The sequence below is a fragment of the Zingiber officinale genome, chromosome 6B (assembly GCF_018446385.1).
Source record: "Zingiber officinale cultivar Zhangliang chromosome 6B, Zo_v1.1, whole genome shotgun sequence".
Lineage (NCBI taxonomy): Eukaryota > Viridiplantae > Streptophyta > Magnoliopsida > Zingiberales > Zingiberaceae > Zingiber > Zingiber officinale.
This window is the reverse complement of record NC_055996.1, coordinates 118,067,181-118,087,720: the sequence shown is the minus strand read 5'-3', so window position 1 is coordinate 118,087,720 and position 20,540 is coordinate 118,067,181. Positions and strand designations below refer to the sequence as shown.

Below are 20,540 nucleotides of genomic sequence, written 5' to 3'. Positions count from 1 at the left end.
AGATTGGACCTGATTGATCCTCTTGTCATAAGAAACCCTACTGAGAATCAATTAGGTTGACCTATTCCAACTTTGACCTCCATCTAGTGAGAATATTGACTTTTCCAACTTACGTGGTGGCTTCCAATATTCCCCATATCAGCCATTTTATAAAAATTTTCTTTAAGTTTTAAAGGTACTTTACAATCGCAGAGAACACCTAACGCTCTCTTCTATTTCAACCATTCTGCTTATATTCTGACGGCAGACAGGATATCGATTATCCTGCAGGTTGTATTGATTATGTTGATTCGATTGTGAATGTCGAAAATAATCTTCTAAAACCTATTGATTCAAAAGAATACAAAGAAATAGAAAAATAAATGACACTGTCAAAAAATATTATTAATCCAAAAACTTCTTCTAACATCAACTAAACAAAGGTTTTAAATATACCCAAACCTCTAAGACACAAAAATAAAGAAAAAAAATCTCACAAAAAGGATAAAATCTTAATAGACTCAAAATACTAAAAATCCTAAACGAACTTAAAATCCTAAAATGTAAAAGAGGAAAATAACTGTAAAAAAAATCTTCAGATCCTTTTGCATTAGTGAAATTTTAACAAAAATGGAACAAATCGTCCTCGAATTTAGAATAGTATTAGGTGGTAGCCCAAGAGGAAAATCATTGGACACCAAATCGGCAAAACTGCTATTGTACTTCTGCTGGTAAATCAGGATCTATATCTATCACACTACGTCTGCATACTTCATCTCATATAAAAACCTAGACATTGAAAATAGCTTAGTATTATTGACTACCAAAGTAGATGTGGTTCATTCCTGAAGATGCTCTAGCACCTCATCTATTTTAACATCAGAAATGCACAGATTGTTGTTATCTTCAATCTTACAATTCCTTTCAAAAGATGTGTTTTCATCCTTCAATGGTCTTGTGAAATTAGGCCTAATATATGTACAAATGCCTAAAATTTACACATCAGTGGTTTGTTAGTGGTGGAGGTTTGAGTCCACATGTGATTGACACTAGTGACATAAGAAAATTATTAGTATTAACCCTAAGAATTAATCAAGAGTTAATTGACTTAGAATATATTATATCATATTTTATTAATAAAAGGCAATGGTTATTATATTTACTTTAAATATGTGCTAGATGAATAAGTATAATAATATCCTATGATAGTAAGTTCTAGTCTACAGTATATCAATTGGTTAAATTGATAGTGGAAACTTGTAGATATATATAAATAATACTCTTAACTATTTTTAGTTAAGTATTAATATACAAGGATGATATTAATGCATTGAGACTAGCATGTAGGTCAATTGATGACTTAATCTCACAAGTCATGGATATGAGATATTAAGTTGACACATGGACATATATTAGAGAATGTGTACTTAATTGACCCGCCATGAGATGTTTCATAGATCATTATATGAGTGTCATAAACATTCTCATATGATTATTAGTATGAATAGTCCTTGAACTTGAAGTCACTACGGTTCCCTATATAAGAAGTTGTATACTTTGGTATTGTCAAACATCACCTATAATAAGGTGGACTATAAAGTCGATCACTGGGTATGCAATAAGTTATGCGGAGGGATGTGAGTAATGTAGATGAGATCTATCCCTTTCATATGATGGAAGTGATATCTGTGAGCCCCTTGATTAAGTAAGACATAAGAATGCATGGTCATGCTCAAATTAGTCAATATGAGATATTGTGTTTATTTGAATGAGTGTGTCTACTTAAGGATCAAGAAATACTTAGATTGATAAGAAGATGGCATAGTCTATGCCTCATTGATCAATCTTGATATCAAGGATAGAAGGACTGAGTTATACAAGATAATAGACATGGACAAGTTAGGTCGGATCTCGACATTCTTGTCACTTGGGTAACAATGATGCATTGTTAAATGTCACTCATTGTTTATGTATCTAAAGTAGTTTTAGATACATTGTCAAGGTTACGAGAGTCTATTGGGTCACATACAAAGAACATATTGATTAGAGATGAGCTTATTTTAGTTTGACTAAAATACTAAAGACCTTAAGAATAATAGGTTACTCTAAAGTATTGATGTCATCTTTGTAGAGATTGACACTAGTACTAGTGATAGATTGTTAGTATTAGCCCTAAGAGCCAATTATGAGATGAATAGGCTTATTGGATTAATGGTAAATCTAATATACTAAATCTAACTCATTAAGAGGATAATGTAGATTAATGGAGATTAATTGGTATTATTATTGAAAAAACACCAAAAGGCAAAGACTCTTGGTATTCCTTGAGACTCTTGGTATTCCTTGAAATATATAAAAGGTCTTTTGAGTTTATTTTTCATGAGAACTTCTTGATCTTCTAGTCTTCTTCCTCCTTCTTCCTCTTTGGTCGAATCTTCTAAGTGGCTAGCACCACAAAGTTAGTTCTTCTCCAAATCGTGAGTTCATGAGACAGACGAAACGTGTTCGTGTGGATACCGTAGAGGTACAAATGCTTGATCATGCTAAGATCCATTGAGGACAAAGTTATTGTCAGGAGTTTGTGTTTATGCAACAAAGGTATAAGTCTTATCACAACTAGTATATGGTTTCCTTCACATGGATCTTCTGGAAAAGATCTTAAAATTATATTCCGCTACGCTTGGCTTGTTTTGCGTTTGAGATCCTTACAGTACTCCCTAATGCTACACTTCCCGTTGTACCGCATGAACACTAACTTTGTGAGAAGTGTAGTAGTCTCGACCTTTTCGTTTGAGACAAATCGGTCTCCTAACTCCATAATGAAGGTCTTAGCATCCTCATTCTTAGTAATTGAACCTCTAAGTGATTCCATAATGAACATCTTCATGATCATAAGACTCATGCGAATTAATCGGTTCCACTTGTCAAATATCACCTATTGATCAACAATGGAATTACTAGTCAAAGGTACAAGGCAATCATGCCTAAATACAAAATCTAGATTCATAAAGCTTAATAGTACTAGTATATGTTCTTTCCATTATCCAAAGTTTGTGCACAGAAATATTGTTCAAATTAGCAGACATTGAAAGTACTATATAAATAAAAGCAAAAACATAACTCAATTTAATAAACAAGGCATGTATCTTTATAGTTGTGCAATAACAAAATGCAACGAATAAAACATGCAACTTCTTGGGGGCATTAATTGATATACCTAGTATAGCATTATATTAAGTCTTTAGACTAAATTATAACTTGCTATTGGTACTCTCCAAACAACTCATAATTATCTTCATCTACTACATAACTTTTTTTCCTTTAGGTCGACACATTATACGCATGATATTTATTCATGAACTTTCTTAGTTAGCTTATATTTTGAACATCACTCACACCACTTTTAATCAGCCACATAATGTCCATTCCTTTAGGCCGACACACTACGTGCATGACTTAGATGCTAAACTAGATTTGTGAGATTTCTTAAACATACATCCAACATATGAATGATTTTTCTTTGGGCCAATCACCCATAACATGGATATACATCCATTTATGCTAATACTTTTAGCCTCCCCAATAGTTCTTATTTTGGAGATAGTATAGGTTCGACTAAGCACCAAAAGAGAGAAAGAATACATGAAAAAGAACTGTTAAAAATTGAGCTAAACAGATATCAGACATTATTCGACTGAGACTGTAAATAGTCAACTGATTTGTATCTGTAGTCGACTGCACCATAGCAGTCAAGTCTTTCAGTCGAATCAGAAAGCTTCTATGCCCAAGTTATTGAGCATCAATTGGTTAGATCCTTATAGCAGTTGACTGATGACAATCAGTTGAGTGCTCCAGTCAAATCAAAAACCTTTTGTTCATGATTTTGGGCACATCAATCAACTGAGAATTGATAACAATTGAATCAATCGAATGTGTCGAATGCTTCAATTGAATCAAAAACCTTATGTGCTCGAATTTATGAGCATCTATTGATTGGGATAAAATAGTTGATTGATTTGATAACAGGTGAATCAGTCGAATGCATCAGTCGAACTAATAGCATTATGTGTGTGACCTAATGAGCATTAGCCAAGTAGGACCTTATAGTAGTCGACTGATTTGATAACAGTCAGATTAGTCGAATGCTCCAGTCAAATCAAAAACATTTTGTTCATGATTTTGGGCACATCGGTCGACTGAGACTTGATATCAGTCGACTGATTTAATAATAGTTTAATCAGTCAAATGCTTTAGTTGAATCCAAAAACTTTTTGTGCTCGATTTCTTGCTATTAGTCGACTGATAGTCATGAGTTTCAGTTTCTGCTGCTCGCACGCTTGAGAATGGAAATACAAAAACCTAATTCCACTATCGTTCTTTGAAATAAGGGAAAAACTCAAAATGTAGGTAAAAACCTAGCTTATCTATTACTAGAATCGATGGATATACATGGATTCGCTCATCCAAAATACGTCGAATGCAAAATCAATGTATATTTCCAATTCATCAAAAATAATCTTTATGTGTTAAAAAATGACAATAAGTTAATCATAAGCTTTCATACCAATTGAAAGCAATATAGATACATCGAAACAAAACCATATGATGCATCTAAGGATCTAGTTATCATCATTTATAAGGCTATATTGGATAGAAACTGAAAGCAATGGCAAACAAATGGTCTAACTTGAATTCATCGCATTAACCATTGATCATAATTGTTGTTGGAGTTCTTGCAAGTGCGGAATGATCTTCTACAGGAACGGACGACAATCTGTAGTCCTTCTCAAATGGAGAAGAGAGGAGGAGGAAGATGTAGGTAAAGGAGTGGTTGGCTAGAGGGGGTGAATAACATTGAAAAGAAGTTAGAAAATTCTCTTACTATTTGAACTTAGCAAGAATACAATATTAGTAAAAATAGATAACTAACAAAAAAATAACAACTTAACAAAAAGTAAGAAGACAAAAAGGTTTACTTGGTTACAATCAGAATAGTTGTTAATCCAAGATAATGAAAAAACTCCACTAGTCAAAACTACTCCTTCGATGAAAGTAGAGTAGTCTCTTACACACTTTGATAAGCTCAGAAATAACTAGGAAAATGAATATAGTTGTTGATTTCTAATTCCTAGTTTCAGGGGAATTTTCATAATCACTATGCTGACGTGGTCTGGAGGCACCGTGGATCAGTTGGAGGCGACTTTAGTGTGGATAAAGCTTTATCCGAACTCCAACGTTCAGCCAATGGCTTTGGTCGATGAGAGGCACCTCAGTTGATCCAGGGCACCTCCATGATCCAACAGTGTGCCTTCTTCTTGAGGCGCGAGGGCACCTCCATGCTCCATTAGGGCACCTTCATCAAGAGGCGCGAGGGAGTCTTTAATTCATTAGAGGTATCTTGAGTACTGTTCATCCGAGAATGAACAACTCCAAGCGCTTGGATGATGCTTTAGTCATCCGGAGTTGAGTTCACCTAAATCCAACTCCGATCTTCTCCATAAATAGACTTCGTCCCAGGCTTCTTATCCCTCGAACATTCTGTGCACGTCCTTCTCATTCACCGATGTATGCTTCCACAGTTTTTTATCTCTCAGATGCACCAAGCCTGTCGACTCACTTTCTGTGTCATCCTTATCGCTTGCCACGTCTTTCGCTCAACTTCTTATGTCCCTAAGTCCCTGCATACTTAGACACAAGGCATCAAAACCACAGAATCTAACTTAACTCAATTGATCATATCAAAATCAACCCGGGGTACTTACAGAAGAAGCTCTCTTGAATGCCAAAGTTCAAGAAGATGCCTTAATCAATGAGCTTCTTTCCTTATATACCAAACTCATCCTATAGGGATCATCCACATAAAATCATATATCATTAACAGCTCATTAATGTTAATGAACAGGGTTAACAGATCTACACATTGAATCAACATCCAATATATAAACCCCCTTTCATACTACAAGTATTAAATCACTTAATTGGGATTTAGTTCTTTAATGGCAATTAGTTGTTGTGTGTATTAATCAAATGTAAACTCATCTTATGGAGATTAAGCTCATCCATATGGACTTAATCCTTCTTATCCATGTGGTAGAACTCGTTCATGTACTGTACGAAGTGGAGGGAGTAACAACATCATTGTGCCATGATTTTGTATACTACTAGAGAGTTATCTCTCTACACAAGAACGTAGCATGAAATTAGTAGGTGTATACTATAGAACTGGTTCATGTACTGTATGAAGGGGAGTGTGCCACGACGTCAATGTGTCATGGTTTTGTATACTACTAGAGAGTATTTTATCTCTCTGCCCAAGAGCATAGCATGAAATTAGTAGGTTTATGCTGCATAACTGGTTCATGGATTGGATAAAGGAGAGTGGGTGGCAACGTCGTTGTGTAATGGTTTTGTATACTAATTGAGAGTGTTTTAACTCTTTGCACAAGAGCATAGCATGAAATTAATAGATGCATGTTGTATAATTGGTTCATGTATTGTACGAATGGGAGTGGGTGATGGTGTCGTTGTTCCATGGTTTTGTATACTACTAGAGAGTGTTTTATATTTCTATAAAGGAGCACAACATGAAATTAGTAGATGTATGCTATAAATTGGTTCATGTATTCTACGAATGGGAGTGGGTGATGACGTCGTTATTCCATGGTTTTGTATACTACTAGAGAGTGTTTTATCACTACAACAAAAACACTTATAAACAATGGATTTTATTCATTATTTTTGTCATTTAAAAGTTGTTGTAATTGACACTGTTAACAAAAGTGGGCTAAATAACAATGATTTAAAATTATTATTTTTAAATGAAAAGACAACAGTTCTATAATAATTTTAAATTATTATCTTTGTGCACGATTAATAATAATTCTGTAATAATTTTAAACTATTATCTTTTAATATCAAAGACAACAGTTTTACAATGTTTAAAAACTATTATCTTTAGATGCTATGTAAAAGAAACCAAAAATATGTCAACTAAGATTTATAAAATTAATTGTACACATCAATAAAAAGAAGAGATTAATCCTAATAAACTCCTTAAACAATCTTAAGTTTTAAAAATTAACTGTACACATCACTGACTAAGAAAGTGGTTCTGATTGCTATCACAAATTGTAATAGGCAACCAATTATAACATAGAAAACAGATTGCAAACTTGTTCGAAGATTCATACCTATGAAGCTTATTTTTCCTTTGTAGCTTGTTCAAATGTCTCTCCAGGCACAAGCTCCGGGACATCATTATCATTATTTTCTCCACCTTTAGCAATAGAAGCATCATGAGGTGCTTGTTTCTAGAATTATCAGCGAACCTCCATAGGTTCTCTAAATTATCATGACCTATATATATGACTAAGTGAAGCAGAAAATACTAATTGTTTTCATAAAGCATATTGAAATATTACAAGAGTGGGCTAAAGAAGATTATAACTAGTGTCATAGAATCATATTATTTTGTTATATGCTACATGAAATCATTAACTTACTTAATCAATTTCTATCTGGGTTTACCTTGGGATTTAGAAATTGGATGACAATATCATCTTTAAAAATGTTGATTTCTTCTATAACAGGGATAATATTTACCCCAATAAACTCCTTCATAAGAGTTGGCATATGAGTGTTTTATTGATTAAATAAAATGCTTAATAAAAATAGAATATGATAACTTTATGATTGAATATTATTGCTTAGGGTTTTTGATATTTAAATAGGGGTTTGGATTTGAGTGCACTAAGAAATAAAATAATATTGCATGTAATGAAATATAATCTTAATAAATGAAAGACAATGCAAATAATAGAAATCTAATATACCCTAAATTACAATGGTAAGAAAATTAACAAAAACAAAAAGTAAGCATGACATGACATGAACTTAACATGGAACAAAATCTAATCTAATATAACATAATTACTCCAAAATTAAAAACAAGAATAAACATCTTAATTCAATTCAACAAGAAAAGTATTACAAAAAATTAAACTAAACTAGTTGCAACAATTAAAGTCTAAGTAAAGAGACATTTTGTCAAACACATTGTGGTTATGAATCAAATTAACCAAAGTGTATACAAATTAATCATAAGAGATCAGTTTAATACAAGCAATAACACACAAATGAATAATTAACACTCAAGAAACAACCCAACAAGAAGCATAAACCACACATGAAGAGATCGATCGAAGATCGCAAGTGGACGGTAGTTCAAGGCGCTTGCAGAAGGGCTAATGTCGGAATCGCCGGAAGAGGGCTGCTCTCCTCTTCTAACCCGAAGAGGGGAATAGTTGTTGTCTGGAAGTAAAGGAAATGAACAGAACTCTCCTCTTCTAATCCAAAGAAGAGAGGGGGCTACCGACGATAATGAAGGATTGTTGGATGATAAAATGGTCGGATCTTCTCTTCTAACCCAAAGAGGATGTGGAGATGAAATGATCGGATCTCTCTCTTCTAACCCAAAAAGAAGAGATGACTGGAAATGGAGAAGAAGGATGGATGGAAGGTGGCGTCGGGAGCTTGGTGTCGGGTGTCTCAAGGAAGAGATGATGAGGAAGAGATGTGGTGTAAGCTTGAGGAGAGAGATAGAGAGGAGATGAACAGCTAGCGACTGTGAGGAAGGAGGTGGAACCACCAACCTTGGTAGAGGAAAAGAGGAAGAGGGGTCATTAGCATCCAAGGTTACATGGAAGAGATGAAATTTGCCTAAGATTAGGGGTGTAAATGAATCAAGTCACTCACGAGCTATTCAAAGTTCGATTCGATAAAAGCTCGTTTGAGCTCGTTTAATGAAGCTAGTTAAGATAAGCAAACCAAGCTCAAGCTTCGCAATATTCGGCTCATTAGCTCGTGAACATGTTCGTTAAGCTCATTAAACAACTTTTAAATAAAAATAATAATAGTTTTGATATTGAATTTATAAATTTTATACTCTACTTATGAAAAATATAGACAAATATATTAAAATTATTTATTAGAGTAAAATTATAAATTTTAATAATAATATTATAATTTTCTCTAAATATATAATTTAGTTTTTAATGAATATTTAAATTTATGATTTATATTTATTAAGTTCGTTTAGACTCGATAAAAGCTCGAATAAGCTCGTGAGCCATGAATATATTCGTTAAATAAAGCTCGAGCTCGGCTCGATTATAAACGAGTCAAGCTCAAATATTCAAAAGTTCGGCTCGGTTCGGCTCGATTACATCCCTACCTAAGATACTTGTTATAAGAAGAGAATAGAGGGAATAGGTTTTTACAAAAGAAGAACGGTTTTCAAAAATTATTGTCATAACTTAAAAAAAATGTTCATAGACAACGATTTTCAAAAATCATTATCGTAGTCAGAAAAAATGGTCATAAACAATCATTTTCAAAAAAAATTATCGTTGTCCCCAAAAAAATACTAATGGATAATGATTTTTTTATAAATCGTTGTCTTTAATAATAAAATACTTGAAATAATAATTTTTATTAAAATTGTTATCAAAAAGTAAAAATAATGAATTTGGCATAAAATAATGTACAACATAGTAGCATAAAGTGTATATTTCTACATAGTAGCATAACATGAAATTAGTAAATGTACAATATAAACTTTGTATGAAAGAGAGTAGATTACTGTGTCATTGTGCCATGATTTTATATATTACTAGAGAGAATTTTCTTTCTCTATCTAGAGCATAGCATGAAATTAATAGCTAGATTTATGCTACATTACTAAAGGGAGCGGGCAACCACGTCGTTGTGTAATCATTTTATATACTACTTGAGACTATTTTATTTCTCTGCATAGAAGTGAAATTAATAGTTGATGCTGCAGAACTAATTCATATAGTAGTAGGCGACAACGATGTCTGATTCGGGGACCTGATGTGCCGACTTAATAGCTGTCGAAGTTGGATGCGAAGAAGTTGATAATTCTTTTTAATTTTCTACTTACTAATTCTCTTTCTCAGGAATAGATTCTTTGTTTTTGTACTTACTAATTCTCTTTTCCAGTGATAGTTAATTCAAAGTTGTGAATGTATGTCCTCCTCCATATTTTGCCAACTTATTTTCGCATTTTCCTTTCTCAATATCTAAAAAAATAATAAAAAATAATAATAATAATAAAAGATACAATTTATTATCTCAGCAGTTCTACGTGATCAATCTCATGATTATATTTTAAGAGATAAATTAAATTATAATGGATTAATACGGACAAGATTTCCTTCCTCAGTTTTATCGTCTATGCTAACAACTCTATCCAATACTAATGAACTCAATCATGTCCCGAAAACCTCTCAATGTCTAAACAAGCTTTAACTATTGGTTCAAAATTCAATCGGTCGAATTAATTTAATTAAAATTAATAAATTAAAATATTTTTGAATTAAAATATTTTCAATAAAAATCCATCAAATAAACTAATAACATATTGGTTAATTCAATTTCTATCAAATTAACTGAATTTTCGTGAGAAATAAATGAAATCATGAGAAATTTAAAATCCAAGCATAAGTTGACCGTGTCATTTAGCAGTCATATCCAATTAGGGATTCAATTGAAAAAAAATAATTTATTTAGTTTAACAGAATAATTTTAAAATAAAATCCAACCAAATTAATTATCCAAAATAATTGATATTTTTTTAAAAAAATAATCATAATAAATTTCTGAAATGATCGAATCTAACTTTTCAATTCAATCAATTAATATAAACTATTTTGCAGCTTATTCATCTTGAGCGTTTCATATTAGCCGATGGTTAGTGATATTGAACCTAAATAACTAATCTTAAAATATTTACTTTATATTTAGAATTAATTTATCTATTCTTGTTTATAAATGTAGAAAAGTGCTGGACCAGTTATTATTTAGTAGCACCGACAACACTAACTATTATTTTGAATGGTATCTATTATATTTTTTAATGGTAATTTTATTAAATATTAATTTTATTAAAATTTTGACGGATCATATGGGGGATTTTTCAAATAAATTATAGCTTGTTAATAAATAAAAGGACTATACGTGCGAATAAAAAATTTGAGATACCAATAATAATACACATAGACTAGGAGTAAATTTAAAAGTTTAATTTGACTATTTTAAAATTTTAGTTTAAAAAATATCAATTATTTTAAATAATTCATTTTAATTTTAAAATTTCTAAATAGTTAAATTGAATAAATCAAAATTTTCAATCAAACCAGACCTTAAATCCCTAAACCATGATACAGCTTGACCGTGTCAGATGCTAAAACACAGAATCATGCCAAATAGCATGGCAAGTTTGTGTTCCTACTCAACTCAAATTTCTCTTGAAAAATTCAATAATTTGGTCAAAAGCCTATTAATTGATGAATTAACTGATGTTTATCAATTTGGTCATTTTAATTTTGTTTATTTGATTTTTATTACAAAATTTAGTCGGTTTAATTAGTTAAAAATATATCGATTTATCAAATTTTTACTAATTCAATTTTAAACAAATTGCTCAGCCCTACATGTAATAATCCAACCAATTAGAAAGCAAAAGTGTTAAAGAAACTTAAATTCAGAACTAAAAACACTATCAGCATGTTTAGCAGATCAAACATTAATTTAATTAATTAAATGGGCTTATTTTAACTCTTTAAACAATGACAAAAAAAAATTATTTATCATTGTACCTGAATTTATTTCGAGGTCATGTTTCTTATTTAATAACAATTATCTTTTCACTGATAATTGTATATGCCAAATACTTAATAACAAAAAGTGAAATTATCATAATTTATATTACTTACTTAAAAGTTTTACTTCACAAATATTTATATCATAATATGTCATATTTTCCTTACTTAATATTGGAATGATTTATTAATTTAACTTCTTGGTGAAGAAAATGTTTAACGTCAGGTATTATTTACTTAATATTTTAAATAATCATATTTATAATGTTAAAACTTTATACTTTCTTTCTATAGAAACTTAGTAAAGCATATTTTTTCTAATATATATATTTTTTATTTTAATTTGTGAAGCTTTTGATAAAATTGGTAGTAGTCATAGTGAAATTATTTTTGCACGGGTAAGTGGGTAAGTTGACATCTTTGTTGTTAATTTTTTTTTTAACACTTGCTTTCAAATTGTAGATTAGTTTAACAAAAGAACTATTTATTTTTTTAAAATATTTTCTGTCAAATTGAAGATGAGTTTAACAAAAGAACTAGCTAATAATGACGTATACCAAAAATTTAATAAATGTTATCGGTAATAATTCGATGAATGTGATAAATAGTTTGTTGGAATCTAAGAAATTTTTAAGAATATGTTAACATAAACAGTTGTTATGAAAATAGATATAGCAAATTCAATATGCAAAGTGAAGGTCGTTGAAATTCTGTAACATCTTGTGAGTAATAAAATTCTGACTACCTATCTCTGTGATTGGTAATAAAATTCTGAGTACCTGTGTTGTTTGATAATATTATAGTATTTTTCTTCATTTTACATTAGACAAACTTTTGTCATTAAATTTTTTTTTTTTGGTTATTAAACATGAAGGGTCAAATGGAAACAAAGTTATAGGCAAAAGATGCCCACCCTAATGCCTGAATCAATGCAGTTACCAAATCCAAATGATATACAAGAGCTACTGAAATCCCCCCCAAATCATTAACCAATGCAATTAATTTTATTTTATTATAATTAATATTTTTGTATTTCTAATAATTAGAAAGTAGTTAATCTAATCATAATACTTGTGATATTCATTAAAAGTTTGGCTATGTTTACTCTATCGGTAGTGTTTTGGAATGAATAGTTTGGTTTTGCTGGTAATGTCATTTAGGTTATTTTAACTCTAATGAGTTTTTTTTCTTGTAAAATTAAGATCACAGAGCACTTCATTTAGGATTAAGTACTTAGTCAACTTTTTATTGTCATTTTATTTACTTGTTATTTGTAGAAAACTTTATTTTGTCTTTGTATTAGATGGTGATCAATATGTTAATATCATATTTATGTTTTGGTAATAAAGTGATTATGTTTGTGTTATGTGTGGTAAGTTTATTTTATTTATAAAATATGCTTGTTTTAATTTTTTTTAATTACGAATTGTAGATTAATTTAACAACAGATCTATTTATTTTTTTAAAATATTTGTTGTCAAATTGCAGATGAGTTTAACAAAAGAACTAGCTAATGACGTATAACAAAATTTTAATTAATGTTATCAGCCATCCGTGGAATGTGATCAATTGTTTGTTGAAATCTGAGAAGGTTTTAAGAATATGAAATAGTTGGTATGAGAACATATATAGCAAATTTAATAAGTAAAGTGAAGGCCTGAATGAGGTAAGTACTCTTTTATTATAATTAATATTTTTGAAATATATATTTTTAAGAATTTTTTTTATATACAATGGTGTTGAGAAAGTAGTTAATCGGAAATAAATATTTTGATGTTGCTGGTAATGTCATATAGATTATTTTAACTCTAATAGTTTTTTTTTCTTTTAAAATTAAGATCACAAGATCAATTTTTTATGATGAAGCACTTAGACAACTTTTTTATTGTTGTTTTATTTACCCGTTATCTGAACGAAACCTTATTTTGTCTTTGTATTTTGTTAGTATCATATTTATGTTTTGTTAAAATAGTGATTCTCTTTGTATTATGTGTGGCATGATTATTTTAGTTATGCAAATATATACATGTTTTAATTTTTTTAATTACAAATTTTATATTTATATTACGGAGTTAGATTATATAATCATGCATGACAACAAACATAAATAACTATACATTGTTCAACGTGATATTCCAAAGTTACTTAAATAATTATGACAACAGACAGCTTTTAAAAATTGAAAATTTATGCATAAAAAATTGATATTAAAGCATTATTAGAATATCAACAAAAAAAATTATATTATATAACCGAAACACAAAAATAAGTGGGAAAATTATTATAATATATAGGGGATAAATATTAATATTTCATGTGCAGTAGATCCATTAATTTTTTTTAATGCGTGAAAGTAGTAAGGTTTTTTTTTAAAAAAAAATCATTACTAAATTTCTCAATTACATATCCTAGGCATAATTAATTTATGAAAAATAATATACAAGATAAAAAATCTTAGAAAAAATCTAAGAGATAGACACATAAAAGTAAAAATGATAAAATAAGAGATCCATAAAAATGAAAATAATAAAATGGTGAGGTCCATAAAAATAAAAATGATGGATATTAATTTATATGTCTATCCTTAAAATTTTTTTTAAAAAAAATTCTTTCTGTATATCATTACTCTTAATTTATTGCACGTTTTTACATTAACTTAATATAATAACTTATATAGATATCTATAATATATATATATATATATATATATAATGGGTAATCAAATAAATTGGTTAGATATTAAATCTCCTCCATATGATGGGGTCGTGCTCCTCTTAAAAAAAAATAAGAAACGGTATATGTCTAACAAATAATCATTCTCTGACTTTCTAATTAGGGATGAATAAAAATTTAATTAAATCTAATAAACTGGTTGAATCGATCAAATTTTAAAGTTCAGTTTGATTATTTTAAATACCTCCTTTTTCTCAGTCAACACAGCAATTGCCTCCAATATCAGACCAGTCAGTGCCACCATCATCCCAAGCAATTCCAATGCCATATTTTCAAGCAAGTAGATCTATCTCATCTGGACCACTGCCACCTCAACAAAATGCTCAAGTGCCAAACAATGTGCCTAATCTTCCAGGTGAGGGAATACCCAACAAACACACAAGAAATGAATCAGACTCAAGTTTGTGACTATAATATGAATGAAGCCATGGATAACATAAACAATACGGAGCTTTATATAGTTTGGTGCGGAGTAGAAGAGAGACAAGGAGAGAAAAGCGAGAGTGTAGGCGTGGGCATGCAATTAATGAGAAACACAACTATGGTAATTCTAGTATGTAATCGAAAGTGCCATGAGTGAGGAAAGAAGGACCGATTTGACAGTAGAGACATTGAAAATTTTAAAATGATTTTCTACTTAGTATATTAAAGCGGAGAAGAACATCATAGACATAGAATTTCTTCTTTAAGGGATAAAATCATATATAACCTGTGAAATGATCAACAAATATCACATAATACTTGAAATGATCAACAGAGTAAACAAGGGAGGTCTAAACATCAGAAAATATAACTTATAAAGAATGAAATGAAACATTTGTAGTTAACATGTGAGCAACAACAAATAAAACTTTCACCCAAGAAGCTAAGTTTCCTTGTCAAGCTTGAAATCACATATTTAATTCACAAATTTGCTTTCTTTTTGTTTTAAATCAGTTTTCCAAAAATTTTAAGTGTTACTCTCAACAACATGCTCGTCAAATGCTATTTTTATTGAAATACTGATACTAAAATAACATCATTAGGATTGTCAACCAGTGACATCAAATGTTTTTTTTTTTTTTTGAGCAATCTCAAACTTCAATGATTCTAAAACAGGGATTGGAATATCATCATTGCAAGTTCCTGCATCTCAGCCATTTACATCAAATGTTATTCAAGACAATCTCAAACTTCTATGGCTCTATAACACGGATTGGAATATCATCTCCGAGAGTTCCTGCACAAAAGAAATACAAAATAATGTCAAGTTTACAAACTCATGAAGTCATGGAAAAATAAGAATACAAATCTTATGGAGGATTTCTCCATAAGATTTCCCTATAGGATTTACGTTCCAAAATTAGGTAATCATCACCTGTTTCCCAGAGGCAACAGATGGTTCACCCCATTCAATTGCCTTCTTTTCAAGTGTTTCAAAATCTGCCTTACCAGACTGCATTCAAAGATTATGAAAAAAAGAATTGTTATTTGATCAAGTAGTTTATAATGGGATCCATAAGTGAATGTACCTCGATCAAAGCCCCGAGTTCGGTGTCAAAGCTTTGGTAGCGTTTGCGAACAAGCTCAGCGAGAGAACCATCCTATAATTAGGAAAGCACACTCAATGCATCTCTGAGTCATCTCTCATGAATTTGAATAAATCATTTTACCTCGATTAGTTTGGCTACATTTCGAAGCCCTCGAGCAAGCGTGTCCATTCCAGAAATATGAGCTATGAATAAGTCCTCGACATCAGTGCTCTCTCTCCTCCTGAAACATGTCATAACATACATCATTTCAAAACAATCTCGAAAAGACAATAATCCATATCGCTAAGCGTCAAATAGAGTTAACGGAATGAAGTAAAGGAACTGACAATTTTGCATCGAAGTTAAATCCACCAGGTGCAAGCCCTCCCTGCCAAGTCATAGAATTATAACTCAATGTGCTAATGTGAAATGGTAGAAGTAATTAGTCATAAGCAAATGCTTGACTAATCGATTATATTAAGTTCATAGTTAAACACATCTACAATAGTTTTGATGAATATGGGTTGCCACCTTATTTTCTCATATAAGTTGATCAATGATTTCCTTCTTGACGAAGTTTAATATGTGTGAGATTTCCCACCTTTTTAGCAAATCAAACCAACTTACATTTCTCACAACACTGAGCATAACAAGGGTTGCCTCTCCAATATCCGTGAGAAACTGATCAGTGTCCCAACCTATGCCAAGAATAGAGTGTGCAACACATTATTATATATATTCTCTGCAGCTCGAAAAGCAGTGAAGTTTGTTTTAACTTTCATTTTGCTTTAGGGACAAGCATGTACCAATCTGCGGATCACCAGTATTTGCATCAATATTTCCGAGCAATCCATTTATTCTTGCAGTTTCAAGCTCATGGTGACAGCTGCATGAATCATGCTATCAAATTTTGCAAAAGAGATCAAGTTGAACTAATATTTTAAAGACTCACCTATGACCAGATAAAGTGGCATGGTTACATTCAATATTCAACTTGAACTCCCCTGCACCATAGTTGAGTTGCTGTCATGATCTAAAGAGTTGTATAGAAACTATACAAGAGTCTGATCTAAAGAGTTGTATTGAAACCATCTCGATAGTTAAATAAATACCTGAAAGGCCATATTTTTGAAGGAAAGCAAAGGCAGTTGCAGCATCCCAATCATACCTGTGACAACAAAAACCATGTTAGAACAGATGACAAGTAATGAAGATCATCGTGGTATAACTTCTAGTTGCAGTACGCACTGATGCTTGGTAGGTTCTTGAGGTTTTGGTTCTATCAGCAATGTTCCTGGAATGCAGGTGAAAAATATTTAAAATAAAAGTATCATAAGATCATACACAAAGGGGCATAGCAATGTGGAAATCTTTCTAGGTTTAACGAATTTTTAGCAGAAGAATGAGTTGAAAATTAGTTACCATTAAATCCTATCTTCTTTTTATAATTGACAGCAGCTTGAAGAAAACTTGCCTGTATATTTGCAACCATTAGTTTTAGATATAGCACTAACACTTTATCATATGCAGAAAATATATGGATATGAAATGCATCAAAAGATGAATTTTGACATGCAACTCAACATAAATATGAAAATCTAAAACAAATTGCATTAATTGGCTTAAATATACTAATTAGTAGTACCAAGTGATCAAGCTCTCTCCCCATATCAGTGTTGAGAAGAGTCTGATAACCTTCACGTCCACCCCAAAATACGTAGTTCTCTCCTCCTAAGTAGTGTGTTACCTGTAAGAATACAGGACTTTAACAGACTGGAGATAATAATAAAAGAGAGAAAGAGAGAGATCTGCTGCACGAAAAACTCACCTCCATTGCCTTCTTGACTTGAGCAGCTGCATAAGCATAAACCCCAACTTCTGAGCTGCATATCGATGTACATAACTCAGATTTCAGGATCATATAGTATGATAGTATTACGATGAAACAAAAAATGAAGTGAAAAAACCTTGTAGCAGCTCCATGCATATAGCGAGGATGCAAGAAGAGTTGTGCTGTGCCCCACAATGGTGTGATTTTTGTCCTCTCCTATAGCATAATTCATTTGAAGGAAATTATAACAACACGGAATTTGTTAATTATTGTCATATTAATTAGTTAAACCGAAAAGCAACATTAAACTATGAGCTATCTCTGAATTTATTAATTCAGAAAAATTAAAGTACATTTTGGTAGTGTAGTGCAAGTCTTGTGATAATTTACAAAATGGCAATAGAATGCAAATTCACCTGGAGTTCTTTTGCAAGAGCTACCACTGCATCCAAGTTTGCATTTGTTTCCTGTGAAACAAAATTTCTCATAGATTAGGTGAAGGTAAGTATCAAAATTGTCTCTAAACCATCAATCTAAATTAAAAGGAAAAAAAAATGGAAAAGAAAGAAATTACAAAGTGTTAACATCTCTTGAAGGATAAATATTCAAAAATATTAGAAATAATTAATGCTAACTGGCAACAAATATTGATGTTAATATAGCTAGATTCATTTATAAGTTAATTGTGATTATGAAAAATTAATGATCATATATGAACTCCACTTCATATATACCTCTGCTAATACTAATCATAATCAAGAAATTAAACAATTAAAAAAGAACAACATTAACTTACTGTCAACGTTTTACCATCTGGAGCAATATCTTTATCATGGAAACACCATTTGTCAACACCAAGCTTCTCTGAGAACTCAAAGTGTGCTCTCACTGTATTTAGATGCATATATGTCATAGGTTTATTGAACTAAGACGAATTTTCTATTTTGAAATATTATGGTAGCATTCAGTTGTACCAAATTTAGTTTAAAATATCCCTCAAGGATAATGAATTCGTACTAGAACATGAATTACCATAATTTTCAAATAAAACCGAAAAGGATTACTCCAATATGAATCAAGAAATGCTAGCTTACTTCTCCTTTTGGCCATCTCTAATGAGTTTGTACCATCCTCCCATGGCCATGATTTTGTTGGGGCGCCAAAAGGATCAGCACCAGTCCCTCGAAATGTATGCCAAAAGGCTACACTAAACCGAAACCAATCCTACAACAACAATTTTTGTTTAAAAGAAAAACTAAACCAATCTCAAAAAGGAACAAACTATCAACAAACCTTCATTTTCTTCCCAAGAATCTCCTCCTCAGCATTGTACCACTTAAATGAAAGTGGATTCTTGCTAGATGGGCCCTGTCGAAACAAAACAATCATAAAAAAATCAAACAAAATAATCAATGTAAGGACCAAAACGTTAGCACACTGCTTTTCAATGAGAGTGAAGCATTTGGTTGTGAAATTTCACCTCATACTTAATTTTTGAGATGCCAGGGAAGAATTCCCCTTCCCAGCCATCGCCATCACACTTGACCTCGCGATTGGCTGGGCATGTTTTGGGGTCTTCAGCAATCTGCAAACCAACAAACATTACACGAGCATCCACTGCAAAAAATGGAAAGAGAAGAAGAAGCAAGAGATTACTTACAGCGACAGAAAGAACAAGAGTCAATGGCAACAGCAGCAGACTCCCCTTGAATTTCATGTTGCACAAAATGCCTAAGAAAGAACAAATTTTGGAAGAGACTTACAATATTTAGCTTCGAGCGATAAAAAAAAACAAGCAAATATACTAAAAAATGATTAAAGATTATTACCAACTCAAAGACGATCACCAATCCGTCTTCGTCGCTTCTTCTTCAGCCGCAAAGCGATTGATGATATTTGTGGAAAACTGAGGCATTGCTAGGGTTATTTATAGTAGGAAATGGGCATAATTCCATTGAGAGATTTAATTCTTATCTCTTCCAATAAAAAAAGGAAACTATCGTCAAAGTTTATCGTCAAAATTTAATAACTTCTATAATTGGTCAAAACAAAATAAAAAATTCAAAAACTCTTCTCTTAGCATAAATTAAATTGAGATTACGGTCAAATGGTCAAAAAAAAAAAAAAAAAAAAAAAAGGGTTGGTAGATGATCGTTCTAAAGCTCTTTATTATACATGGACAATACAAAGCTCTTTGTATTGTACCAATTACTTTTAGCTATTATAACAATATTAAAATAAATATATTTTTGATAAACAAATAATACGAGCCACCCTTTTAAATTTTTTACAAAAAACGGAGAGTTCTTTTAACGATTTCGTTAAATTGGAATGTCATCGTAATTTATTTATTTTTTTACTTTTTGATAAGGTAAATAATTTGATAATTACTGATTTTCCTATAAAATAATTTACTGCAACTTTGATGTTCTTTGATTATCGTTTGAAATTTCTATCTTCCCTAGTAAACAAAGCTCAAGGGTTTTCGGATGAAGGTGAGAGGATTTGCACGGGTCGAAGCGAACGGGGGACAAAGAATAAATACGACTCTTTTCCGCCATTACTTCGGCGCGTATATAATCCATTAACCGCCGCGCAGAGAAGAAGAGGGATGAGACAGATAGCTCCAGGGAGAAGAAGGGCGAAGGCAGAATCGCCGACGACAAGCAAGAACAATCCCTGGAGACTGCGATAGATTTGATACTCTCCGACAACCGTTGATCCTCCTCGATTGCGGCGACCTAAACAGTTCGGGAACCTTCCAGAACCCTCCCTTAACCTCCTTCTCCCCCAGGCCAGTCGCCA

At 31.4% G+C, this 20,540-nt stretch overlaps 1 protein-coding gene across 1 annotated transcript; it reads right to left on the bottom strand.

Annotated features, from left to right (window-relative positions):
* Positions 1-15,576: 15,576 nt before the first annotated feature.
* On the bottom strand, positions 15,577-19,650 carry LOC121991452 (xylose isomerase-like). The gene is made up of 21 exons (XM_042545451.1): positions 19,583-19,650; positions 19,396-19,466; positions 19,216-19,352; positions 19,029-19,103; positions 18,830-18,959; positions 18,532-18,623; positions 18,152-18,202; positions 17,872-17,951; positions 17,733-17,787; positions 17,550-17,651; positions 17,327-17,378; positions 17,153-17,198; positions 17,017-17,072; positions 16,857-16,908; positions 16,711-16,790; positions 16,532-16,602; positions 16,252-16,292; positions 16,046-16,145; positions 15,905-15,976; positions 15,751-15,828; positions 15,577-15,612 (listed from the first exon to the last, which is right to left on the bottom strand). Exons 1-21 carry the CDS (start codon positions 19,648-19,650, stop codon positions 15,577-15,579), a joined length of 1,545 nt encoding a protein of 514 aa, XP_042401385.1.
* Positions 19,651-20,540: the final 890 nt, after the last annotated feature.

Coding starts and splice junctions, on each gene's coding strand:
- LOC121991452 (XM_042545451.1), bottom strand. CDS start 19,650: ATGCCTCAGTTTTCCACAAATATCATCAATCGCTTTGCGGCTGAAGAA. Junction 16,909..17,016: donor TCAAAAATATGGCCTTTCAG/GTATTTATTTAA, acceptor ACTATGGTGCAG/GGGAGTTCAAGTTGAATATT. Junction 15,829..15,904: donor AACTCGGGGCTTTGATCGAG/GTACATTCACTT, acceptor CTTTGAATGCAG/TCTGGTAAGGCAGATTTTGA.